This window comes from Merops nubicus, unplaced genomic scaffold, assembly GCF_000691845.1.
Source record: "Merops nubicus isolate BGI_N331 unplaced genomic scaffold, ASM69184v1 scaffold3522, whole genome shotgun sequence".
In the NCBI taxonomy this organism is placed as follows: domain Eukaryota; kingdom Metazoa; phylum Chordata; class Aves; order Coraciiformes; family Meropidae; genus Merops; species Merops nubicus.
Genome location: NW_008591390.1, coordinates 59,430 through 87,144, shown reverse-complemented (window position 1 = coordinate 87,144; position 27,715 = coordinate 59,430). Strand labels below are relative to the sequence as shown.

Here is a 27,715-nt window from a genome sequence, read left to right as displayed (position 1 = left end):
AGGGAGCGAGGTGGCTCTCTCTCCTCCTTGTCTTCCAGCTTATGTAAAATAATACTGACAGATGTGTCAGGCTTCAGGACAACCTCAGTGTGAGTCAAGTTTATGAGAGCAGGTTTGAATGCATGCTGTGCTTCTGGCTTCCTGCCACATTCTCCTGGATGTTGAAATATTTATGGGGAAAACAGTCTTATGAGTTGAAAGAAAGAGATAATGAGCTTCAAAACTGCTGACTGCCATAAAGACTTGTCCTTCTTTTGCCAACTTGAGTTTCTCCCATTAAACTGCAGAGATAGGCTTAATCTTTCTGTCATGGAAATGACTGCAGTCCAAGATTTCACTTGTTTGATGAAATGAGAATAAACACCTCTGAAACTATAGCTCTTGAGGAGATTCATTCAGTCATTATTGTCCTTTCCAATTCAGAAAGGTGGGTTATTGTGATAACCCACAGGAGAGCTGGGTGTGCTCTCCTTAAATATTTGTACTTGCTTTCCAAGACACAAAATTTTCCAAACTTTTCAAGGTATCCCACAATTTATTTCTTTTTCTGGTGGCAGTAAAATATTCCTTTGATTGATAGCAGAACTCAGGCTCCATCAAAGACCATGCAATAAATTCCCTGTGGCAGCCAAAACCACTGAGTAAGGGAGCCCAGCTTGGAAGGATTTAGGGGAGAGAGGTTCTGGTAACTGACATTTGGGGTGCCTGGAAGGTGCTGGGAATGTGATGTAACTCTGCTGAGGGCTTACAAGCTGTCGAGAATTGTGCTTCAGAGGAGAAAAGCTGGAGAATCATTTTTTCTTGTAGGCAGATGAGTAAAACTGACAAAATTGTTTTAAAGATCAGACTGAGACCCAATCCTAGACCTAAGGAATCCTATCCTAGGATCAGTTCAGAAAGTCTTTCATATCATTAAAGGTGGCTACTTTTCCCCAAGACCCAGGAACCTTTGCACAGCAGCTTCACATGCCCCTGCAGGCTGCTGGACCATCCCTCACCTGTTTTCTGTCAAGTAACACGGTGGCAGGCAGCATGAACAGAAAGCAAAGAAGCCCCCATCTCTCCACTGAATGGATACGTGGGTCATGGCTGAAAGGAACAGGAGGCAACACCTGTCTTTTAAGAAGGGCTGACGTGGTCAGAAGCAAACTGCAACCAAAGAGGGGTGCTGTGAGAGCTGTGAGTACCTCCAGCAGTCAGCGTTGCCGCAGCCACTGAAGGAAGGTGAGTGCCTATGGCTGTAGGTCAAAACCTCATTCACACACACCTTCTGCGTGGAGTGGGAGACTGCTCAGGTAGCTGGTGCAGGTTCTTTCGGGGCTGGCCTCTGCTAGAGTAGCCAGCACCAGCCTGGCCACAGGAACCATGCCATGGGCAAAGCCCTGCCACTCCCTGCCTTAGCCATCCCCACGCCTTGCCAAGGAGCTGCCACTGCACAAAGCTCTCACCCATGCATGTCCCAGTGCAAAAAGTTTGGGGATAGCTGGAATATTTGGACACTCTGGCATCCCAAGGATTTGCTTTCTAACATTTGAGATGGCATTTCCTTTTGAAAGGTTTGGTAAGTTATTTGAGAAGGAAAAACATTTGGAAACATTTTTTAAAAGGTCAGAATCAAAATAAACATTTGGAAAGCAGAGAATCCACTCACCCAGTCTGAAATGTTCATTTCCTTTGGATTTGTTGAACATTTTTTTTTTTTTCCAGGGCTTCAACATTTCTTCTTTTCTGGTCAGAAAAGAATGTCAGACCCTGACAGTCCTTGGGAGGCTGGAGGAGCCTCTCCCACTCAGCCCTTCTGTGCATGCATCATTCATATGAGAAATGGGCCTTTGAACTGTAAACCAGTTAAGTAATTTGCTTCCAAAAGGAAACCACCACCAGAGTAGAAAAAGATGTCCAGAACAAAAGTTACTGTTTAATGTGATAAAGAAAATCAGTGTTGAAAACAGCTTCCACTGTATCCTATTTCCTACAGCTTTGTCATTTGAAAACAAAGATTCTACTCTCTCTCCTCTGCAGGCTTGACCTAAAGTTTATCTTTCTCCCAGTTACGTGTCAATTGAATTCTACCAATTTTACACTCCCTGCAGTTTCTCTGACTTCACTTGTCAGGTCCGCGGGGCTGGGATATATTTGTTAGCCACTTTCCAAAGCACAGCAGGCTACTGCTCCCTGATGCAGACACTACACCAGTACAGATAACAAACAAAGAGTAATGTGCCAAGGCATACAAGAATTGGAACTTTGAAGTTTTCTCTTTTTCTGCTTTTCTCATTGCAAGGTTAATGTAGTTAGTTAGAAGTCAATATATTTCACCCTTGCTATTCACTAAATATTCTCAGATCAGGAGAGGTGTAGAGCTGCTGAACACACTTACAGTAAGAAGGAGAAACTATTTGCCAGACAGATGTAGAACATGATTACTGATTTCTTGTTTTTCATCATTCCTCTCCAGTCAAGAAAAAAAATTGAACAACTGAAGTCTGAAAATAGTAACTAACCTTACAACATTTGAATTCTGGAAGAGAAGAGAAACCCTGTGTCTGCAGTCATCCAGAAATTTGTCCTTAACATGTTTGTTGTCCTTGGAGTCATTATTAAAACATCTCTATCTCAAAACTTATCTTCTGCTAAGTGGGGATTTCTAAGGTATTGGCAGTGCCCTATCTATGACCCTGTGAAGGCAACAGCCTGAGATGACTGGGATGTCTCTGAGTTTCACTCAGCAAGCTATCAGTGACTCTAGGCTCACTTATCCTGAGGTTATTCTGACCACACATCCGATATCCTAAACGCAATGAAGCCATGACAAATGTTTTGCTTCCATTATAGTCCAGGTTTCTGAATTCTCAGCGATGCTCCCTGTGTATTAGTGGTGGTCCCAGGCAGAACTTTGGCTTCTCAGACCCCTTGCTCTCTCACTTCAATATTAGGAGGCTTTCTGAATCTGTGGCGTGTGGTAGGGTTTCAGAGCTGCACCAAATGCTCAGGCCTGGATCAGGACCAGATACAGGAAGAGTCTGACCTCAAGTCTCTGAAAAGGCACACATCTCACCTAACTTGAGATGCTATACTGCTGCCTAAAAGCAATTTTTCACAACATAACTTTGCTGCATAGAGCAACAGAAATCAGTAGAAAACCTTAGGATAAGAGCCATCTGGCCAGCTTGGGACTGATTTATCTCTAGATATGTGCATCTAAATGTTTGTGTCCCCATATAAGTGCCTGTGAGAACATTTAAAGCTTGAGTGAAGAGCTACCCCATGGAGGCATCAGAACCTACAGACCTATGCAGTTCACCTTCATTCCCTTCCCTAAACATAGGTGTCTAAGAGTGGGCACCCTATGGGGCTGGTAGATACAACACAAGGCCTATGGGTGACCTACAGCCTTCCAGGGCAGTGTCTAGGGACCGCACAAGGTACACTATTGCATGTCAGGGGCAGGCCTGTGCTTAGGCAACTCAGTCCCATCTCTAGAAAGCATGTAGGCACCAGCACTCAGGTGTTTGCCCAGAGCTAGTTCCCTCCTCTGATTCAAGACAAGCTGAGTCTTTCCATAAAAGTGCCTATGTCTCCTTGACTGTACAGGAGATCCGCCCACCTGGGCGGGTGTCAGCAGCTCTGCTGCAGATGCTGGAGACCCTCCATCTAGGCAAATGCCATGACCACCATCACACGAGGTGAGCATTGAGGTTTTTTTCATGTTTGTGTGAAAAAATCCTTTGGAAGTATTGACTTTTTTCTGAGGAATTGTTTTAACCATTTGGAGTCGTGGGGAAGGAGGAGGAAAATGGTTTTATTTGTACTAAAATAAATATCATTTAAATGGATTTCTTCAACACTCCCTAGCATGCATTTCATTCACATTTCAGGTTTGAAGTCTACTGAAAACTTGTGGCTGCACACTGATCCCTCGCAGTGATGCTAAAGGCAAGCAGCACTCCAGAATGAAATCTTGCCCAGTCAAAAAAGTCTCCTGTGAATTTCAGTAAGGGCAAGATTTTACCCCTCATTCAGGGTATTTCCATGGGCTTTATTTCTTCTCCAACATATGATCCCTAGCCTGGGATAGGTCAGGGAAAATTCAGACAAATAGCTCTGAGATCTCAAAATGGTGCAGAAACACCCTCAAATGCCATGCACTGGCACAGGGATGCTACAAGGGGATTTGAAAGCAGCAGAGCAATGAAGAGCCAGAGGAGGCTGTCAGGAGTGGAAGTGGTTCTGGAAGAGGTCAGAGGAAGGCAAGGTGAAGACTTTTCTCTGAACTGCATGAAAGTGCAGCTTGAAGCTGGGTGAAAGTTCAAGACTGTGCCGCCTTTATCCAAGCCAGATTTCCTACTTCACTCTCTGTGTGCAGGATTATTTTTTAGTTATTATTTCCTAGCCTTCCTGTTGGTGTATGTAACCACCCTGAGGAATGTTTAGCTATTTTCAAAACTCTGCAGTTCATAACCAAGGGGGATTTTGGAGGAGGCCCTGGCTTCATGTGCACCAACAAGCAGTGCAGCACAGCTGGAGCAGATCTGCAGAGTAGGTCAGTGCTGAGGACCTGCCCCACACTACACAGCGCCTTGGGGTTTTCTTCAGCCCAGCTCCAGCCAGGACTGGGTGCCCAGGAGGAGATGATACATGCTACAGTCATCCCCAGGGATCACTCTCATCCTGGTTTCACCTGGCAGGAGCCCAGTTTGAACTTATTGAGGCCAGTCTGCAATACAAATCCTTCCAGTTGTGCATGGAGAAGGAAGACACTTTAAAAGCAAGCCTCTGCTCCAGCTGAGTGCTGGTGTCAGCACAGCCCCAGGCAGCTGTAATGCAGGGGCAGCAGAACAGCTCCTCTCTATGTCCCCATCAGAGCAGACAGACCCACGGTGCTCCCAGCTACAGCAATGCTGGTCAGGATGTGCCACCCTAGCACCAGATGGGAAATGAGCCTGCAAAGCCAGACGTGGCTGCCGTCAAGACGTTATAGGCAACTCCAGCTGTTTTTCCCACAAGCAAACCATAATGATCCAAATCCATCCAGAGCACCTGGGGGTAGAAATGAGTGTGCAGGATGTGGTTAACGAGGAGTTAAATACTAAGCTGACATGATGAAGAAAGGCAGAGGAAGAAAGCTCTTTCCAATCACCTTTTCCTAACCGGTGCTAGCAATCTGGGCTAAAATCCACCACCTCAGCTTGTGCTCAGGTGCTGACAGCTACCTGTTGGGATGTGGGAAACGACTGCCAGGCTGCTTGCAGTTCACCCAGCCTGTAAAAACATCAATCACTTAATCTCTGGACTGTGCTTGAAAGGAGTCACTAGTTCAGGTTCATTTTCATTGTCTTTCATATGACTGTTCTTGCTTGAAGGAGCAGGCAGCAAAGGGGGACAGCACTGAACCCCCCTCTTCTCTGTGACTGCTGACCCACCTCAAGCCCTACAAGGTTGACAGATGCAGTTAGCACAGGGCAACACTGACCTGCTCTGCAAGGGCTCAGTGCTGCCCAGATGCAGCGCTGTCAGCTCTTTAAGGACAAATTTGCCCTCTTTGAGGGCAATTCTTGCAGTGCTTGGTGTTCTCCTTGCCCTGTAACTTCTGAAATCAAGGTAGCAGAAGAGTACCAGAGACACTCTATTTCTTCAGCCCAGCTTTTGAAATCTCGGAGGAAACCTTGTGAGAGCAAAATGCTCCAGCTCAAGAATGGAAATGAAAAGAACTCTAAATTTGCTGTTTAAAAAAATGCTTAATTGATACAACTATCTTTGGTGTGAGAACTACAGTGTCATACTTGGCAATTTTGTGTTACTTGCAATAATTAAACAGCACACTCTAAGATTAAGGGCTAGCTAAATTGTTCCCTCTTTCCAATCTCTCTTCTAAATTAAGATAGTACCTCCTATGTGCTGTGGCCTCCTTGTCCAGGAATGGATTCTCATCCCTGACAAGAGTTCAAAATATTCATCTTGAATGGCCCAAAACCTTTTCCTGGATCCATAAAGACATGACTCCTTGGTTTAAGTGAGAAATTTCTTGAATGCAAGCCAAATATTTCATGATCTGATCCTGCAAATGCCCATGAGTCAATAAATTCATGAAAGTTGCTCATGCACATAAGAACTAGGTCCCCAAAAAAGATCTTTTTAGTAATGATCAGAAAAATCCATAATGGTTAGGGGTCCAGTGCAGAGATCTGGATGCTTGTTATACTTATGTAAACCTTCCAGATCAGCAACACTTGGCTGCAAATACAAGGAGGAAGACAGTGGAAATAATTGTTGCACTTCTGCTATTAGTCAGACCCCCAAAGAGCAGAGAACATCATGGGGAAGAAAAAACACTGGAAATTAAATTAACCAGACTTTGCTGAAATGGCAATAAAAGTTTAATGCAGATGGAAAGAATATGATGCATTACCAGAAACTACTAACCTTTCCAGGTCCATTCCAGTCAACACTTCAGCAGATTTGTAACTTGAACCTTCTTGTTTTCTGAAATATAACGTCACCGCTCCAGGCCCCTGATCCCAGTAATGCTGCTGTCAGTGGCCTGTTCTCTGGTGGCATCTGTCCTCCCAGGCCACCAGGCTGCTGGGGGCAGCTGTCCTCGAGCTGGTGCAGATGTTTCACAGGCAGTACCACCATAAGTGCAAAGTACATGAAGAAGGAATCACAGATCTGAACTGGCAGCTCAACTCGACAAAGGAATACAAAAATTTTCCCTTGGCTCTCATGGTCTTCATAAAACCATCATTTTACCACACCTCTAAATTTTCATATCAGTTTCACATTTTGAAATAGTGGCTACAGCTCCAGTATGGCCAGGGACTCTGTATAGTCATGCATCTAGGGACATAACCCACTAGCAAAGGGAGCATGGGGACCTCAAAAGGCAGCACTTCTGAGGAAACCTAGAGGGATAGTACAGGTCCCTTCTGCAGCAGTGAACTCATGGCTGGTGCTGTGGTCATTAGCCATACGGGTGTAGGAAAATGGATGAGCAGTTAAAGACCCAGGCTGACAGCACTATGGACTTTGACCTGGTGCTAGGTCCTCCTTCTTAGGAGGAGGTGCAGACCCAGCAAGATCTTACTGTATGGCTGCGAGCTGGACTTAGCTGTGTGGCTCAGCTAAATAGCAGTTTCCTCTGCTTTCATCCTCTGAAGCAGTCAAAAAATTCATTAGCTTTCCTGGTATTCAGCATTTTAGTTATTTTTTTAAATTGGTGTCTGCATCCCTGTGTTACTCTCCTCCCCAGCTCATGACGAGAGAAAAAGATCAATTCCTGCATCCCAAATTCTGCTCTCAGGTCCAGTGGGATAAAATTAGTGACTAGTTTAAGCATGAGCAAAGTCAAGACTGCTTTCTCTGCTCTTTCTGGCATAAGGCACCAGAGAAGGCCAACAGCACCCTGGGCTGCATAAGCAGGATCAAAGCCAGCAGATCAAGGGAAGTGACTGCTCCTTCCATTCAGCACTTGATAGACTGCTGTCCATTTTGGGATACTCCAATACTAGGAAGACATCAATAAACTGGAGAAATTCCAGTGGAGGGCCACCACTTGTCTTGTGAGAAGAGGTGGAGGGGGCTGTGTCTTCTTAGTCTGGAGAAGAGATGGTTTCAGTGACACCTGGTATCAGGCCCTGGTACCTACAGGAAGGGTAACCTCCATCAAGGATGGAGCCAGGTTCTTTGCAGTGGTTTACAGTGGGAGGATGAGAGACAATGCACGTAAATTGAAATAAAAAAGGTTCAGTCTGGATATAAGGAGAAGCTTTTTCACCCTGAGGACAGTCTAGGGGGTGAACAGGTTGCCCAGAGATCCTGTGCAGTCCAAAGGAGGTTGAGGACAGAGCGCATTCTGTCAATGGACCAACAGACAAATGGGCTGCCAGGCAGGCACATTGCTAAAGGCCTGGGCACAGGTGGAGTCCCTCACCCCATGTCTGTGGAGTGCCTGCACACTGAGGCAATGCCCACCTCAGCTACAGCAGCAAAACCTTTAGCAGCACTGCTTTTGTTCTTACTGGGTTTTGAGACATCATTCTGAATTGGGCTGGATCGTTAATTAATAAATATAAAAAGCCAGCTGCTTTCACTGTTCCTCTAATGAGATGGGCAAATAAGCAAATACTGTCCAGCTTTGTGTCTACACCAATTTCATGTCCGTGGAACTTCACTTAAGCCTCGGTGGAAGGGGAAAGAAAGGTACCATGAGGCATTTGTACCTCCATGTGCTCACAGTTGACATATGGCACATACATACATCACATACACCAGTGGTTTTGTTGCTCCTCTTGCAGAATAACACCCCTGCTCTGAAGGAAACATTACATTTCAGAAGTTTTGAGATAGTTCAGCTTTTCCTTGTCAGAAGTTGCTGGACTCAGATCATGTGTTTGGTAACCAGTGGATTCACAGTGAGACTTAACAGAGATGGGGGTGCTACGGCTCTGCTGCTGGTTGCTGCACTCCATGGAGCTCTAAAGGGCTTGTTAGAGCACCTCGAAGTGCCAAACAGGGTATTTAATGCGGGTCTATATTTCAATGGCATTCTAGTTTCTGCATTGCATTTATGAAGTGGAAAATGAGCTACAGTTGTAGACACTGCTTACTTCAGAAAACTCACCTGAGGATTCCAAGAGGCAAGGGATACTCAGATCTGGAATTAGATATCTCAGTGACAAAGGGAAGTGATTTGGATAGAAAAGCACGGGGTTAGAGCTGCCCCATACCAGCCTGCATTGTACTGGCAGTACAAAGCAGACACAAAGTCACCCTAGCCAGCCATGGTCTGGATGCAACTTGTAGGCACCCACCTCAGAAATGTTCTGGCTGTGTTATGTCTTCAGGCTTTCCACTCTTGGCCCTTTCTTCTACTTCGTATATTTGAGAAGACTCTTTCATTCATGGGTGAGGGAGCAGTGTTCTGGCAGTGGCATTAGCAGGAGCTGTGTATTTTGGAATGCCTTCTCAGCACAGGCCAAACAGCGAAACCACTGAAACCCCAAACCAAGCTGATGACTTTTAAAGTCTTGAGGGACTTCTGTCCCTGTCCCAAACATCCTGGAAATGGCAGGGCTTAGGAATGTAACTTTTTGTGTGTGTGTGTGTGTTTAAGATTTCCAGGGACTTTTGCAGTGTTCTTTAGAAAAAAATTGCTGTGACACTTCAGTGCTTTGAAAGGTTTGGGAGTGGGTGGGTGGAGGAGCCAATACTGGTATACGAAGAATGTGTGGCTTACATAAAAGGTAAACTTAAATTGGGTTAAGCATTTTTTCTTATCTTCAGCTCACTGTACTTCTGTCCTTTTTCCAACTCAGCAGAACTTTAAGCCAGCTTAGATGTTTCCTCAGAGACACATAAAAGCTCTACAGCCCAGAGCAAACCCCATAAAATAAGTAAAACCTCCCAGTGTGAAGTTCTGCCTCCCTCCCACTCAGCAATTAACTTTTCTTCCTCCCACTTACATACAAGTCAGCTTCCCACACACTAAATGCCAAGTTTTCTGCTACTCTTCTTTCACACCAACCTCAAAAGAAGGGGAAGGCAATTTTAACCATCCTGTCCTTGGGCTCTGCTGGGTTCTTCTCATCTCCAGGTCTTTCCTGCAGTCTGCTATGGGCCTGTCTCAATTTTATTTGCCATCAAAGGACACTTTTAAGGCATCTTACCCATACCTATATAACTTTATCTCTCTTACAACCACCTATGCTACCACCATAGAAAGACACAATCTGGCTCCTGAAAGCAAAGGTCCAATGAAGGTCTTGGCATTTGGCAGCTCTTTTACCTTGTGCCAGGAGCACAGGGAGGATACAATAAAGCAAAGTCCCCTGGCTTTAGATAACTTCCACATCTCCCTGTGACACAACCCCAGCACTGTCCTAGCTCAAATCCCTTTCTTTGTTGATGGCAGACCTGCAAAAAGTCCCTTTGAACACCCACATTAACATTCATAATTTTGTTGGGTTTTTTTTGTTTTTTTTTTTTTTTCCCTTGTATTTTCTGGAGAATGGGAAATCACTTCTGCCCTCCAATTCCTTCTCATGCATATCTAGATTATAATTACTTACTGTCTGAGCCTATTTGCTCAGAAGCTCTGGAAGTACAGTGCAGTTTGTTTTAAAGACCATTGGCAAGAATAAAATATCAAACGTTGGTAGGGGTGCCAGCATTTATTATAAGGAGTTTCCCCTGTAGCTACTTCATATGACGTATTCATCATACAACACTGCAAAAAGCATGTGACTGATTGACTGACTGTTTTCAGAAACAGCAAAGTCTCTTGTGTAGTTGGCTTCCAGCCCTCTAGAGCTGGCTAGCTTCTGCTAGCTTCACAAACTGGATAAGCAAATACATGTGTCTGAACGTGGCCTGTTTAAGCTCTATATAAAAAGCAGGAAGCTCTGGAAGACAAGTCTAAGCAAGCAAGACATGTTCAGATGCAGATGCACTATTCCTTGAGACACTTTCTGGAGTTCAAGAGTGCGTTAAGCTGTCCATGTTGACAGAGTCAACAACTGGAGCACCTGCACAGCAAGGGAGCCATATGTAAACCCAGCACTGCTCTGTTGACTTCTCCATGGTCATTACAGATATTAAGATTCCCGCTTCCTACCTAAGTGGAAGAATTGCAATTCATCTAGGGTTTGACTGTCTCTGTTGAACCACATCTACATATTCTGGTGTATATTATTTCCCATTAGATATTTGCTTAGATCTTGGAGGAGAACCAATTTCCCATTCAACATCATAAAACACAGGAGCCAAATAAATACCATAAAACAGGGAAACACAGCAATAACATGCATGTAAAGAAAGCTGCAGTTGCTGTGTGACCAGAACAGTCTCCTAGGCCCAGTCAGGAATGGGGGAAATGGCAAACAAAAAAAAAAAAAAAACCCACTACTCACTCTTTCTAAAATAGTCAGGTTTTTATAGTCACTTCCAATCTTAAAAGTAATGAGCCTCACAGGTGAAGCACAACAGGGACATCTCTCCTGACACACCATGTGAGGATATTCTCACAGCTGCTCAACCCTCCTGGCAGCACACAGAGGCAGAAACTGCAGTGTGAGCCCAAACACACACATTTTCTTCATTGCACATGTAAGCAGTTAGTTGTCCAATTTTATATACCAATTTAAATTTAAGATGCCTAAATGTTCTGAAGTGAAACTGTAACTTGTCAGCAACTACTGCTAATTAATGCCTTGTTTTTAATAGGAAATGTCAGCTTTCAGAAGGCACATTTTGCATTTCCAAGAAGTGAAAAGGTTCTCTACTGCAATCTAGGGAAGGAGGTGAGGACTGATCAGGTCCAATAACCTTATGAAGTCTGCAGAACTGTGTTGTCACAGGTCTTCAGTATGGCAGCAAGCTCATGTCCTCTCTGTCCTGGAACACAAACTCAGTCTTGGGCAAAATGCATTATGCATCATAACGCTTCTGATGCCTACTTAATCCTCTTGTTAAAAACATTAGTGTATCACTAAGATTCACTAACTATTTGCTATATATTACCATGTGTTGTACATCTGCTACGTAATTCAGTGTCATACATTTTTCTCCTCAGATGCAATTCAAACCATTCTTACAAAGTTTTTATGTCTCTATATCTTGCACGACAGCTCTTTGAAGCAATCTTGTTTTCAGTACAGGTTAATCAAACATGATGTGATATACTGATTGATGTATACAATATTATAATATACTCCAGATATACAGAAGAATTCACTATCTGTATGAATAAATGGCATTTCTGTTACTCTGAGCAACACATTGCTACATGTTTCTGAGCCTTTGTACTTCTAAAGAAAAACAGTCCAAGCAGATCTCTCAGCACATATGATTCTAGAAAAATGTTTGAAAGAAAATTTCAAAAGGAAGAAACCAAAGTGAACTTTTCTTTGGAACAAAAGATCTTAAAGCATATTTCTAGCAGGAGAACCAAAAATCTCAAAAAATTCTATCATCTTAAAATGCAAATTGAGAGCCACAGCAGCAGTAAAGGCAGCTGGGAAATGGCTGGTCAGTTGTAAGAAACTCTGACCTAACCTCGACCATTTCTGTGCAAAAAGCAAGCAGGAAAGCTGGAAACTACCAGCCTCTCCACCAGAGGAAGGTTCTCCATCACTTTGGAAGTCATGCCATGTTTGCCTGAAAGATCAGCCCTGAGCCTTTGAAGACTGAGGACTAGTAGAGTAACTGTCAGGAGAGCTGATGGACTGCAGCATGACCATGGATGCTCTGCACAGGAGCACAGGCTGATGCACTATACTGCTTATCAGTGTGCAGTTTTGAAACGTAAACATTCAGATTAGGATAATACAAAAAAACCCAAACCAAAACCAGGAGAGGTGATAATAACCCAGAGTGCTACTTGAAATTAATGGATGTGTCATTGTTCTGGTTACTTACTTCTGTTTTGTTTAGGTTACGCTGCCTAAAGCCAGTGTTGACAATACTGTTAATTTTGAAGGTCTTGGTTTTTTCTCACATTCAGGGAGAGGAAATGGTAACAAATTCACAGCATGGAAACATTTTCTCTTGTTTGTTCACTGCTGATTAGCAGCATAAACTAAACACAACCTCAGCTGACTTGTATTTACATACTCTGTTGTTTCAGTACAGAGCACAAAAATCTGTAGTGTATCTGCTCTTTGCAGCTTTTCATCTGTACACTCATGCCTTCAGGTGGCTCTGCCTGTACAGATCACCATGTTGCATGGGTTTGCGCTCTCACTCTGTCCTTCCCTGGGGAACAGGACTCCCAGCATCTGCCCAAGGAGGTCTGGTGGGATGAGGGGTGCAGCTCTGCAGATGGCCTCTTTTCCTTAAGGCTGTTGCAAGCAAAAAGCAGGGCAGCCAGGACACTCTGAGGAGCCATTTGGAGCTGCTCCTTCTCTCCTCTCTGCAGCTGATCCACGCATACCCACCTCCGAGGCTGGCCAAAACCATCTTCACCACCCAGTGTGATGGCACACGTAGCCTGGGGGAAAGATGTGACTCACTAGTGCCTAAATCCAGACCATGAGTTTGCTACAAAGAAGAGGTGGGATGTCAGCACTCCTGCTCAGGGGGGACACCCATGGGCAGCATAAGAAGGACTCACACAGAAGTAATGCAGCCGGAACCAGGCAGGACAGGGGCCAGCATGAAGACAGGGGTGCAGGGTGAGCTGGAGGAGTGGAGAAGATGCAATCCCAGGTACTCTCCTGTTGTCCATTTCCTCTGTTTCATTCCCTCGTGCTGCTACTAATCATAGGGAAGGGAGAAATGCTGCTACTGCCTGTTCTGAGGGGAGTTACAGAGCTGTGGCATTAACATCTCTGTTTAGGTAAGAAAGGTGTGGCCAAGGCAGGTTAAACAACTGCTAGAAGACCACAAGTGGGACGAGACAGATCATGCCCATGGGTGCCAGGGAGGAACACCAACCTCTGACTGCTCCATTGTGAAGCATTTTTGGATATACCTTAGACCACGCTTTCATGACACAGTCAGTGCTCCACTCAGCTCCAAGAAAGAATCACCAGTTACAGAAGGGAGAAGGCCAATGAAGAGAAAAAAATGGAGGTTCATGACAGGGAATCACTGAAAGTTTATGGGGATTCTATTAGCAGTTAAAATAAACACAGCTCATATTTTTAATGTATGAAGAGGACCTGCAGCTCTCAGAACAAAGACCTTCAGAAGGATGAAGTGTGGAAAGCAATTGGGTAGGCAGAAACACTACAGCAACTACATTCAAGAAGAGTCTGAAAGCCTCATGGAAATGGTCTGTTATGCCTTTACTCTTACTGCAAGATAAACCGGTTCTTGCTGCCCACAGTGCTCTGGGGAAGATCACAGTGCCTGCAATGTTAGGAAAAGTATCTCCTGAGAAAGCACAGCAGGAGCACTTTGTGTATTTGCACTTTGTCTGTTTCTACTTAGAACTTTTCAAAGCTTTAGACAAAACAGACTGCAAGTTTTGCCTTGTGAAGGATGGACTCCTTCTTAGAGGTTCTCTTTAAGACCTGGGAATGGACTTTGCTGCTCCTGAACCAAAACTGTGCTCTCATTGCAACAATTTTCTTGCTATGTGTGTGCAATGCTGAACGCACATGCCATCTACGCTCCTGCCACTCATCTCCTGCTGCAGGGGCCTGCTGCAAGGCCTGGCCAAATACTACCTCCCGCCATCTAGAGACTTCTTGCATAAAAATGAAGCTACCATCAATGCTCACGCGTGATCTGATCCCCAGACGCAGCTGTGAGCTTCCACAAGTCACATTTGGAAAGCACGGGCAGGGGCAGGAACTACTCGCAACAAGAAATCGAGGTCAGAAATTCTTCACTTGAGTCAAGGAGACTACACTCCATCCATCTCTTGCCATCACAGCTTCTCTCACTTCCTCACAAATGGTCACACTTTCATCTGGGAGCCACTTGTCACTTCCACTTATGGGAAAAAAAAAAAAGCTATTTCCAAAAAGTTGATCCTCCCCTTTTATCCAGCACTGGTGAGGCCACACCTGAAGTACTCTCTGTTCAGTTCTGGGCTCTCCAGTACATGAGAGATACAGACACAGCGAAGAGAGTCCAATGAAGGGCCACAAAAATGATGAAGAGACTGGAGCTTCTCTGATGTAAGGAACATCTGAGAGAAATGGAACTTTTCAGCCTGGAGAAGGCTCAGTAGGATCTTATCCCTGATGTGACAGTAAAGAAGATGGAGCCAGACTCTTTCCAGCAGTGTCCAGTGACAGGACAGAAATAATGGTCATGAACTGAAATACAGAAAGTCCCATTTAATAAAAGAAAAATACTTTTTATTGTGGCATGTTGGTTAAACACTGACCCAGGTTGCTGAGAGATACTGTGGAGTTTCCATCCTCAGAGATGCTTAAAACATGAGAAGAGAGTCCTAAATAATCTGCTGTAGCTGACCCTGCTTTCAGCAGAGGGCATTGGACTAGATTATCCGTGGAAGTCCCTTACCACCTCAGCCATTCTGTGAGTCTAAGATCGTACTTATCCAATAAATAAATCCACTGTGAAAATTTCCTGGAATTTGTGCTATACTTCTAGTAAATTTTAGTTCTGGTTTCGTCTGGCTGCATGATGCAGTAGTTGATATTATTCATAGGCTTGCACACTTCTTCAGGTTGGAAGGAACCTTTGGAAGTCAGGTCCAACGTGCTACTCAGAACAAGGCCAACATCAAAGCTAGATAAGGTTACTTACAGTCCTCTCCAGGCCAGTTACAAGCACATTCAGGCATCGAGTTTTCCCACTTCTCTGGGTTGCTGTCCCTGTGCTTGATCACCCCCATGATAAAAAACCTTTCCTAATACTTCATTGGAATTTCCCATGTTGCAGTTTGCGTCCATTGCCCTTCATCCTTTCACTGTGTCTCTCAGAATAGTGTGGTTCTATCTTCCTTACAACCCCATTAGGCCATTGAAGATGTCAATTAGATCCACCCTTGCCAGCCAAGCCTTCCCTCCGCAAGGCTGAACAAACCCAGTGCTCAGCCTCGCCTTGTATGTCCTGTGTACCAGTCCCCTGTGACCATTGTGGTCACCCTCTCCTTTATCCACTCCAGTTTGTCTTGTACTGGAGAGCCAACGGTACTTCAAATGCAGGCTCACCTGTGCTAAAGAGGTAACACAGCTTGGTCTGTGGCTGACTTTCATTGCTGCAGGCGTGCTTCCTTGGCATGTCCCACATGGAGCCTCCTTCAGCTGTTCCTTCTGCTGGTCAGGGTGTGGTTGGAACTGGGTGACACAGCTGGCACAGGGGAATCATGCCAACAGTTTGAACCCAAGGACTGGCCCCCAGCCTCTTGCCTTTGACACTTGACTTCCCAGTGTTGACACCATGATTATCATACTCAGCTACGACTTCAGCATTACTCTGCCCTGAGTGCTCGTTCCCACCAGGGCCATACTTTTCATCAAGTGTTGTGGTGCAGCTGGCATAGCATTGTGGCACAACTCCTGTGGGAGTGCTTCCTGCTTTATGGGACACAAAAGCACGATGAGAAAGGGAGCAGCAGTACAAGCCATGGCTTTGTTTTCAAATGTTACCAGCTAAGGGCCCTCAGGCAGACTGGCAGCTCTCCAGGGTGGGACTTTTTTAGACATCCATGGATGTCAGCTTCATCTTGCAAAGCAAAGCCGGGCTGATGAAGCGTTGATCTCACTCCCTTCTGCATTTACCTCATTCTCTTCTGTGAGAGGAAGGCATCTCTTCACATAAATAACATCTGTCTTCCTCATGAGAATACAGGACTTGGGTTTTGGGGAAAGAAAACTGTATAGTTTCTTGTAGGGAGGAACCACAAGGGGCATTTCACATTGTTCAGTGGGTTGGGTTACCTCCCGTGAAGGCCTTCAATTATCTTTCCAAGCAACGCCCAATTCCTCCTTCATCACCAAAGAGCTCTTCTGTCCCCATTCTGGGTCCACATGCTGGGCTTTGGCTGCCCCTGAAAGCCCCCGGCATTTCTCACATGCTGGTGATTGTTCCTTCTGCCTTTGAGGCAGAAATCCCAGTTCTGACAAAAAATATGGTACAGTGATCAGAGATTAGCATCTGGAACTGACCAGGGCCAGACAATGCCTTGAGCAGCTTCTTTGCTTGTCTCTCCTCCCCATCCCTTCCCTTGTTGTGTTTTTCTTCCTTTCTTTTCCAGCTCTATACAATTCCCCACTAGGCTGGGCCCTGGCATCCCTCTGTCACACAGAGACTTGGAGCAGAGGCAATACAGGCACAAGCTGTGTGGATTTTCTCCCTGTGGTGATCCTCCCCTCCCTCCATCCCATTCCCTCAAGGACTGCTCTGACAAGAAGGCAGGGCTGGTGCAACACCCCTCAGAGCCTCTGGAGAGACACGGCATTCTCTGAGCTGGCGCCAAGGGCTCGGAGACGCGGTACAGATGTGGCTTTGCCAGCAAGGTGGGCACAGGAAGAGAGCTGACAGAGGGAAAGACCCATCCCTCTCCCGTTAGCACCATCTGGAGCCGTACGATGTCCCCTGGTACACAGTGCAGTCACAAAGCTGCACGTTAACCCAATGGAAATAGGGTTTTTCCCTCCCAGCAGGCATGCTGCTTCTCCTGTGGTGGCACAGCAGGACCAGTGTGTCATGGGGGCAACAGAGAAGCGGGAAGGCAAAGGGGAGAGTGGCCCATTGGTCAGGGCACTGCCAGGGCCTTGGAAAGGATCTGGATGAGAAGCAGCTTTCCTGACCCACAGGGTTTTAGTTGCCTCTAATGCCGCCACCTCTTAGATAAACAAAGAGAGTATCAGCTCTTCAAGAAACTGTCACGATAATGTGTAACCCACACATGGGGTGTACAAATGTATCAACCAGGTCACCTCAAACAGCACAGAGGACTTACCCAGACATCAAAGTGAAGGGAACAGAGCACATACCATTGCATTCCATGTGTTTCCCTGTCGTATCCTACTGCTGAACTACCTCTGAAAGGCAACAACACAGTCATGTGTTTCCAGCCCCCTAGAAAAAGCTCATCCCTATGCCTCTCTGAAGGAAGATCTATCAAAGGCTAACAATTTGTCACTTCTTCAGATTACTTGACACATGACCAGAAAGGATAAAATAAAAAAGGAACCATGTATCATAGGTTTATTACAGAAAAAAGTTATACTTCAAGACCATATATTTGGCACTGCATTGAAGCGAAAGTGTGTGACAACAGTTAAAATGTTAAACCCCAGATGTCCATGAAAAATAAAATGCTCTTTTAATCACTTTAGTCCCTTTGTTGTCCCTATATAATTTACAATAACTACAAGAAGCAACTGAAAGAGTATAGACCTACACTACATGTAAACTGGAATGAGAGTGAGAGATGGACCAGAGACCAGGTCCATCCCTCAGGTATGCTGCTACTCTCCCAGGCTGTCAGATGGCAGAACCTTACTAACATGAACACAGGCTGTCGAGATGTTCCTAGGAAATGTTTAAGACCATGAAAGTGACTGAGTAAATCATGTTAACGCTAAGTTGCCCAGGAGGACTACTAAAATCCTACATTACTACAAGCTTCCAAATGCCTGCTAAAAAAAACCATCATTATACCTTTCATTTATGTCAGCTTTTGCTTTCTTGTCTGGATGGACGAGACTTCAGGAGTATTTTATAGGAAGTGTATCCCAATTTGTCTCCAGGATGGATGAAAGTCAAAAGAGTTTCCTGTGTTTCCTAGAGTCAATTGACTCTTGCAGTGGTGGCTTGGGCTTCTTTTTGGAGGGCAAATAAATTAAAAGCAGTTTCTAATTTTCAAGTTACTCATCCCATGCCTCCAACCAGTGAAGTGAAAGATACTGGCAAGGAATAAATAACATACCAAGTAAGATGAGAATGGATTTTAAAAAAGTTGCACTAAAACTTTTAAATAGTAAAGGACAGAAAAGTTAACTGGTATTGATGGGCTGCTGAATGTGTGTTTTTGCTGGACTATACAGTGCCACTCTAACATGGGGAGAGGGGTAGACTCCCATTGAACGTCCTGTCCAAAGGCTGCCAAGGAAGTGGGACACAGGTCTTTGATCTGTAATTCAAATGTTAGATCAACAGCACTCACAAGAAGATTATAGCTCTTTTCTTGGTTAATATATTTTGCATAGCAATATCTCAAAGAATTAACCGCACCTTTTACATAAATTTTCCAAACATATTTATCTAGTGAACAAGAAAATCTCAGCGTCTCTAAGCAGTACTTCTGCGGATGTACAGTACTGTATTTATGTAGATATACATATATCTCAAAGTGAATTTACACCGTGTTCTGGTGATTAGTCCAGCAGTGGGTGAACCCATAGGGCAAGTCTTCAGGAGAACACATTGCCTTTGGTGGGTGGCCAGTTACATGGCACAATTGCATAGGGGAGCCCTGACGGGCAGCAAAGGACAGTTTAGCATCCCATTAAGCAAGCACAGCATGCTTAGGTCGTTCCTGCAAGATATAAGAAACTTCCAAATTTTCATGGCTAATACAGTTTTCACAGGTCGCACACATTGCAACCGCCTCTCCATACCTTAAAGACCCAAAGGAGGAAGGTAGAACACCAAACTTATATATTGTCCCAGCTTCCAAGCAGAAATCAAACAGCACCACAGATTTAGGCTGGTGAAGAGGGGACTGTGTTTGGCTTCACATGGGTTTCTTGAGCAGCTAGTCTTCACTGGCTTGCCTCATTTCTCTTCTTCATCACCACCCCCCTCCCCAGATCAGTTGCTCACAGTCCTCTGGTAGAAGTCATTTGAAGAGCATGGTCTGCCTAAGAGGTGAAAGCAGACTGCTACCATTTCCCTGGGATGGGCACGCCACACTCATACCAGCCCACGTAGTAGTAGGGGGTTGTGTAGCCAATGTGTCCAAATGATACAGGCTCCTGGCGGTACTGGCGGTAATATCCTGTCAGGAGAAAAATGTCCATTCTCATTTCAAAACAAGGGCACAGTAATTTAACAGAAGTAATAGACGCATCAAGAGTCAATCCCACAGCCCAAATGAAAACTTAGAAGCTGTCTGGTAAGGAGTTTTGTCAAAAGGGTATTTGCTAGCCCTGCTTTTGGCCTAGATTGTTCTTGAATGATTTAACTCTGATCCTTTGTAGCTTTGATTGATTTTACTGTTCAAAATCCCCCAAACTATTGTGTAATGCTGTAGTCTGCCAAAGAGCTCCTGCATTTCACTCCAAAAGGTGGCTATAATGTTTATGAAGCTTGTAAGTCAGTTTAAATATAAAAAGTACTTGGGCAAAAAATACCATCAAATCACATTATCTCATAGAGCTCAAGAGACTATCCTTAAACATTCGCTTTCACAAAACAAAAAAGATAAATTTCATGCAGTAAATATGGAGTTAAGCCTTTTCTCCCCCTTTTTCTTCATCTGCAGAAAGAATGTGACTGCTTAAAGCATTAGGAGAGGTGCAGCGTTCTTCTCCACATAGCTCGTGCACTGGAACATCTGAGACACTCATGTCTTGCGCCAATAGTATAACTTCTATGTGCTCTCTATCTCTGTCTCTTAGATCTAGTAATACACATCTGGATTAATCATCTCTCTTTTGAACTGAGAAATAGAGTACTTCCCAGTGATATATAAATATCAGTGACTATTTCAGTTTCTTCCTGGTAACGCCACCATGAATAGAATATCAACAAATAATTTAACACAGAAACCATTAAAGTCAACTGAATAATTTAAATCAACAGACTTACGGAAAACATTGGCTGACTTTTGTAACTGGGTTAATTTTGTGAAGGCAGCTGTCACCCTCTTGGCTATGTGAGCTGAGCAGTATATTCAGAGGAACTCCTTCAAGGTGAGAACTTTCTCTCAAAGAGGGTTATCTACTAGGCCAGAATAAAAGCCCTGCAGTCTGACCTTAAGTCACTAGACATAAACCTGTATGTTTTGCCTTGAATAAACTGGTCAAAAACCATTTTCAAAAGCCGTATTTGCAAAGATGTAGCTACCCCTTTGTGGTACATGGAGGAGTTTTTACACCGTGACACAATGAAGTAGGTCTTATAGCTAGAAGAAAGGTTTCATAGACCTGCACAACTTTTTTCCTTCTGCTTTGGCATTTTGTTCTTGCAAATTATTTGCATTTTGTGCCTTCTTTTTCTTTCTGTCTCATTGTCTCTCTCTCAATACCCACAAGTCCTTCTAGGACTTTCATAACCTGTTTCTCTAGGTGCACGTACATCATCACCTTATGGCCTACTGCATCGTATGGACTCCTCAAAGAGCTGTCAGCAACTCTGGACAAAGATTCCCCCTCTGTGCTCCGCTCCATGCCCCTTAATCCTACATATGTCATGACAGGTGCCCAGCCAGCATCCCACTACTTCATTGCCATACCTCGTATGGTGGGCAGGGCTTCAACATACGACTGAGGTCCCGTTCTTCCATCCAGGTGTGAATCCACAAACTGGCAGTGGTCCTCGCCCCTTCCCCAGCTATCCCCGATGCTGTAGAAGGTGTCTGAAGGGTGATACAGGCAGATTATTTGACTCAGTATTACTTCTGTTTGGGAAGCTCTTTAACATCAGGAAAATAGATGTGTGAGAAAGCAGCACTATTACAGTGACAAACAGGGTATTACCAATGAGCAAACAGTGGCTGGAAAGAGGGAGAATGCTACCTTTACAACACAGAATGAGGAATTATGGAAAAGAGAAATGGGTTACAACTCAGTAAGGAATAGTCCCTGTTTTCCAAGTTCACAGACACTGCACGATGGGTGACAGGTGGAGGGAATTTCAACTGGACCAGTCATTTCTCAGATCATGAGAAAGTAAAAAATGCTCAATATGCCAATACCATTAGTTTGATTGCAGTCTCAAATGAAGACTAAAAACTGTGGAGTTCTCCTTCCCTAACAGATAGGGTGGGTCCTGAAACCCTCTTTATTACTGCACATCCAAACACTGTCTTTAAACTATACCAGTGCACTGCAGTAAGAATAACACATTAACGTAATCTGAAAAGCCATCAAGATAATCCCAGTATGCCAGATCAACAATATGGAAAGTCTTCCTCATTATCTCTTGGCAAATACACCCATGTAAGATCTACTGTTAACTCTTAGGAGTACTGCTCACCCAGACTCTCTAACACCAGCCTTTCCTTCACTGTCCCCACTTCAGTCTGCCCTGGGGATCTCTAGAGTGTATTGCTCTGTTTGACTGCATACAGCTGAGGCTCACCCACCCATGGAGCAAGTGTGGGACTTCCAGGGAGACATGTGAGGAGCAGCACTTTCTTTTCACAGTACAAAGCACATTGCTTTCTCAGGATACAAACACACACAGGCTTTTCAAGGAAAACTTCCTCCTGTCCTCTTTTTAAAGACCTCCGCTTGAAAGCTACTGCCCAGGTCATGAGCATAACAAAAGCACAGCAGCTCAGCTATTACATTGGACTTTCTCCAGAGAAGGCTGCCCAGAGAGTTGTCACATAGTTCTTTCATAGGTGAGGTGAAGAAAGTGATAAGATAGAGATAAGACAATCATATATCAAGAAACTAATCTTGGTGCCTACCTTTCAGGTCATCACTGAGGTAAATCTTGTACCTTAAGGAGTTGCAAAGAACCACTCCTACAAACTTGCGGTACCAAGTTCGTTTCACATACTGCTTGCCACTGCAGTCTGAGTAGGTGGGGTCGTACTTAAAAGTGAATGGGATCCAGATAGGCTCACCACCTTTGAGGAAAAACACATAAATTAAGGACAATATTAAGGACAGACTTTAGCATTTCAGTCTGCGTTTTGCTGAGGTTAACGTCTGGTAATATGTTTTACCAGAGATGCTGCAGCAGATTAACACATGACTTTTCTACATCCAGAAATACTACATCAAGAATAAATATTATTAAAAAAAAAGAGACTTGATTAAATCCCTTCTAGGCAGTAGACCATAGTAACTGTTAAAATTATTTTAAAAATATGATTTCACATAGTGAAACTTAGTTTTAAGTAAACAGTGTCACTGGTTTTAGTAAGACAACTTCTCTACCTAGTGATACTGTTCCTTTTCTCAGCAGAGCCTGATCCTAGGTCTGACACTGTCTAGTGTTAGGCAGTCACACGGTCTAAATACGGTGGCTCACAGTTTAACACTAAGTGCAAAACTTAATCCTTTTGCTAAAGAACAGCTGTTAAGAATTCTGCAGTGAGTAACAGCCTATCATGGGAAGTAACATCTGTTCTTGCTATTTGGTTAAAAAGATCAAATCAGAAATGTACTTCCCTGTTTTGTTTTCCCACATTACATCAAAACAGGTGAGTTTCCAATAAGAGACAAGTGAGACATTTCCTGGGGAACTCTGTCCAGAGCACTGCTGCACAGGAGACTCCTTAACTGTATCGCAGAAGACTAAATATTCCCGCTGGCTTACCTAAATCTTTGCTTTATACGAACCAAGACAACATAATTTCTTTTGTAATTGCTGTTGTAGTAACATATATAGAATTACACAAAAAGTGTGAGAATTGGTATTTTTCTCCCTAGCCCCAGCACAAAGCCTTGATTTTACAGTGCTATTTTGAAGTGGTTTACAAATGAGATTAAAAGGGTTTTTGTTAGGCATTCTTCCGTCCTCTGGGAAGGCACAATGGTGATCAATTCAGGATGATCAGCAATCCTCAAAACTCCACTGGTACGGGCAGAAAAGTAACTTGACTGACTATGCAGTTAGTCACATGGTGAAAAGATTGCAGGATTTTGGCCACAGCTTTCTCTTTAGAATAAAAACATTAAACTAGTTATTTCTTGAATGCAGTTTTATTGCTGTGAATAGTCTGCTTTTGTCCACTGCTTCTGCCTGCCTCCAAGAATCCTGAAAGATAAACTTAACACATCCAGTAAGAGCTGAGAGCTATGTCACCTCTTTCTGGTCTATCTTATCTCTACTACTGTAGCCACCCAAAAACATTTTCTATTTATCCAGTCGAAGCAGAAACTACAAGTGCAAGAGCTGCCACCTTCCAACACCACCTTTCCATGAACAGACCCACAAAATAACAGACAGCAGAAAACCTGAGGGTGAGTGGGTACACAGGGAGGCCACTGTTCCCAGAGGCCTCCCATGCTGGCTGCCAGAGGCAGCGTGCTCTGCAGCAGCTGCACATCATCACAGACACCTTGGAGGACACCAAAAACTAACTAACAAGTGTAACAAAACAGATTGGAGGGACACACTGGACATGGTTTTCATGAACAATGTAGTCAAAAAGCCCCAGAAATAACCATTTGAACTGCTTAGGAAAGCTGACAGACCATAATAAGCACAAGGTCTTTTTTTCCTGCACTTCTTCCAATCTGCCTGAGGTTACCCGACCAATGTACACGTCCAAAGGTTCGTCCCAGCACCAGGAAATCAGCTCTTCTGATGAGGGGCTGAACTGGCTTACTACAAATAGCATAACAGCTAGAGACAGGAAAACCTAATCCTGCTGTTCAAGCTCAGGCAACTGAAGGACACAGAAGCAATATAGTTTAGTGCTTATTACTAAGCAGTTAAAGCTGTGGTACCAGGCAAAAGATGGGCCAAAATCAAGTGCTTATTCTAACATATCTTTACAAGATTTCTTTTCAAAGACTGGAATAAGGGGTCCTAAGACACAAAAGTTTTGTGAATTAGTACTACCTGTTCCTTCCTAAAACTGTAACTCAAACTGCATGTCAATATGCTTCTAACACTACGTTGTAACTGTTTTGCACAGGTTTTATGCACTTCATGAAAGAAACAGCAAATAATACTTACCAGGTGGTCTGACAATGAGGAGGGGATTGTCTAAAAGAATAACAACAAAAAATTAATACTTTGTTCCAAACCTTGTTTTATAATATAAAACATACTGTGTCACTCAAGAGAATGTCTGTTGCAGAGTAACTGCCTTTAGCTACATTATGAAAGTAGGTTTTACATATTTTATCAATTTTCAGAGCTAATGTGTTTGCTATTCCACTGTTTTTCTAAGTTGATGAAACCTGCCACAGGACCATATATTTATTCTGATACTGTAAAAACTCTCCTGAGATTAGTACAAAATTTCAAAGCCAGCTTTAAAACAGATTTCCTTTTCTCAGAAAGTCTTCAGAGCAGGAGGACAGTTTCACCATATGCTTCTGAATATTCAGGCTAAGTTACACCTGCAGGCCTTTCTTCCAACAGGAAATGTAACCTACCTCTTGTACGCAAGTCTTGGTCTAAGACATCCACCCTGTTTAGTACAGCTGTTTAGTGCTATTCATAAATATATTCAATTTATCATTTTAACTCTTTTTGTCATGGTTGGAGAATTTTTGCAGGGGCCACTGGGCCATGCAAGGAGCACTGTTCACTACCTCAGGAGCCTCTTCTCACTTCAGATACTCTTTTTCAAATAAAGAAGGATGGAATAGGTGTGGAATAAGGATAACAAAACAACATTATCTAATGCATTATATCTTGACTGTATTCATTACATTGCATTTTCTGTCATCTTTTAACTAACCCTTATTGTACACAAGATATCTGAAGTGCTTGTCTACCAACAGGGAAGAAAAAAACCCAGGGAGTTTTTACAGTCTGATGAAAGAGAAATAGAAAGATTGAATGTTTCCAATAAGCTGCTTGATCCTATGATGGTATTCTTCACTGAACATTCCTATCAGCTCAAATCTTTCAGTTGCACTAGAAGACCACTCTGAACTAGTAATTTCTATCTCTTCTGAGATAGAAATTTCTGAACTAGTAATTTCTATCTCTTCTGAGATAGTACTATTCCGGTACTGTAGCTATACCATCTGGCTTTACATTTAGCAACTGCTTTTGTACTTGTGCCAGCTGGAAAGCCACCTTTGGCCACATGACAAACATGACAAATGATCAGTGCTGCAAATAAAACTTTAAATTTAGTGGATTTAACCTGTTAAATATAGCTCACAACATAGCTGACTTTGTATGGAAAAACTAAGCATTCAGACCCATATACTGGCTGCCAGCTAAACAGCAGAACTCACCTCAAGACACAGCAGAGAATCATAGAATCATTTAGGTTGGAAAAGACCTTTGATATCATCAACCTAACCTTTTAGTTAACCTAAAACTGCCAAGTCCACCACTAAACCATGTTCCTGAGCACCACAACTACAGGTCCTTTAAAATACCTGCAGGAACAGTCACTCAACCACTGCCCTGGGCAGCCTGTTCTAGTGCTTGACAACCCTTTTGGTGAAGGAATTCCTCCTAATGCCCAATCTAAAGTTCCATTAGTTCCATTAGTGCAACTTAAGGCCATTTCCTCTTGTCCTATTGCTTAACCTGGGAGAACAGACCAACCCCCACCTTGCTACAACCTCCTTTCAGGTAGTCATAAAGAGCAAGAAATCTCCCCTGAGCATCCTTTTCTCCAGACTAAACAACCCCAGTTCCCTCAGCTGCTCCTCATAAGACCTGTATTCCAGACCCTTCACCAGGTTCATTGTCCTTCTTTGGATACAGTCCAGCACCTTCAATGTCTTTCTTGTAGTGGGGGACCCAAAACCAAACACATTATTTGAGGTGTGGCTTCATGAGTGCTGAGTACAGGGGGACAGTCACTTCCCTAGTTCTGCTGGCCATGCTGTTTCTGATACAAGCCAGGATGTTACTGGCCTTCCAGGTCACCGGGGCACACTGCTGTATTTGTCCAATGTTAAATATTATGCTTTGATTTATACTTGAGCTTCTTACTCCTTTAGAAAAAAAAGTATGAACATGTTATGCAGGACCATTTACTTCTCCTACATTTTTGTCTTCCTTCTGTGAAGACTTACTTCCACAGTTCTTAATGGATGTTCTGAAGTGAGCAATACAGGGTGAAGTCAAACGTGCAAAGGTATAGACTCTGTAAACCCTACGTCGTCAAAAGGACAAAATTTGCAAGAGGCAACAGACCTTTCACTCAAGACTGAAAAAAATGGTCCTTTATTATTCAGTGGAGTCATCGGCCTCTGGCTCAGTGGAAGAAGAAGAAATGGGTAAAAATTGCTCATTTAATGTACTGTTTTTAAAAGGAGGTGTTGCTCTTGAATGCACGATTAGCCCCGTGTAAGAGCAGATGCCTTGTCAAAAAAAGAATAGAACTTTGCCTGTCTGATAGAACAATTGTTTCCTATATTTCTTCCAGAGACAACTGCTTCCAACTGTTCAGCTGTTCACAATTAGGAAGCTAATTTACTAAAAGTTTGGTTAATCTATCAAAGACATTAAAACTCCCATTGCTTCTGTATTGTTGAACATCAGCAATTTTTTTTTATTTTAAATTCAACATCCTGTTCCCCTGAAGCTCACTTTAACGTCACTTATATTTTCATAGTGCCGTTAGAAGTGCATGTTATTTTCCTAGCTTTACTGAAAACAAATAATTAACCTAAAAAATAAACTCTCACAAAGCAGCAAGTTCAGGATAATCACTGTTATCACTGTGCTGGTTTCAGTCATTGTCTTGTCATACCTGTTACTAGAGATTCAGTTTTAAGATGAAAATAAAAAGCAAAGCATACCAGATTCTGTGACAAATGAGACTGAAGAGCTAACAGGTCCATAACCAAAGGGATTCTTCGCTTGGACTTTAAAATAATACCTGAAACAAAAAGTGGGAAAATAAGATTAAAATATTGATTCTACTACAATGGCTAGATTATAAATAATACTAAAACAGAGTAAGAATCAAACCAGCAGACTTCGACTGAGTTCAGGTGTCCTTTGCATTATATGGATTTAGATAATGAGTCCAATGAGTTGGTATGAGCTGGCTATTACAGACAAACCTCTCCTTTTTGCAGTTGCTCCCACGCATATTTTTGGATCATTTATTTAATAGCATCCCCTTTCCAAAAACCACACAGAGCTATGCCCACTTTATACAAAACAACCAGTAGCAATAGACTAAAAGAAAAAGTTGCGAGGAAATGAAATTCTGATCCCAGGAACAGTTTTAGATCAGATTTACTCCTACAAAAGCAGTGGTGTAAACCTGAAACTAAAGCTGGATCAGATTTATAAGGGATCAGAAGTCAAGCTTTTGACCTTTCTGTAAAAACTCCAACAGTATTAAAATCATAATATTTCAGTAATATGAGAAAGCTTCCCATGTTGCCTTATTGATTCCCCCAAAGTATGTTAAATCACATGCTTAACTCGAAGCACATGACCTGCCTCT

The 27,715-nt window shown here is 43.4% G+C and overlaps 1 protein-coding gene across 1 annotated transcript in view; it reads right to left on the bottom strand.

Moving 5' to 3' along the window:
• Positions 1 to 19,310: 19,310 nt before the first annotated feature.
• Positions 19,311 to 27,715, bottom strand: part of FNDC1 (fibronectin type III domain containing 1) — a gene marked incomplete at its 5' end in the record, with an annotated part of 43,232 nt that continues 34,827 nt past the window's right edge. Inside the window, 5 exons of the mRNA XM_008950229.1 lie at positions 19,311 to 19,426; positions 20,885 to 21,007; positions 22,067 to 22,228; positions 24,292 to 24,321; positions 27,057 to 27,136. Coding sequence (XP_008948477.1) covers positions 19,311 to 19,426; positions 20,885 to 21,007; positions 22,067 to 22,228; positions 24,292 to 24,321; positions 27,057 to 27,136 — 511 coding nt within the window. The remainder of the gene's footprint in view (positions 19,427 to 20,884; positions 21,008 to 22,066; positions 22,229 to 24,291; positions 24,322 to 27,056; positions 27,137 to 27,715) is intronic.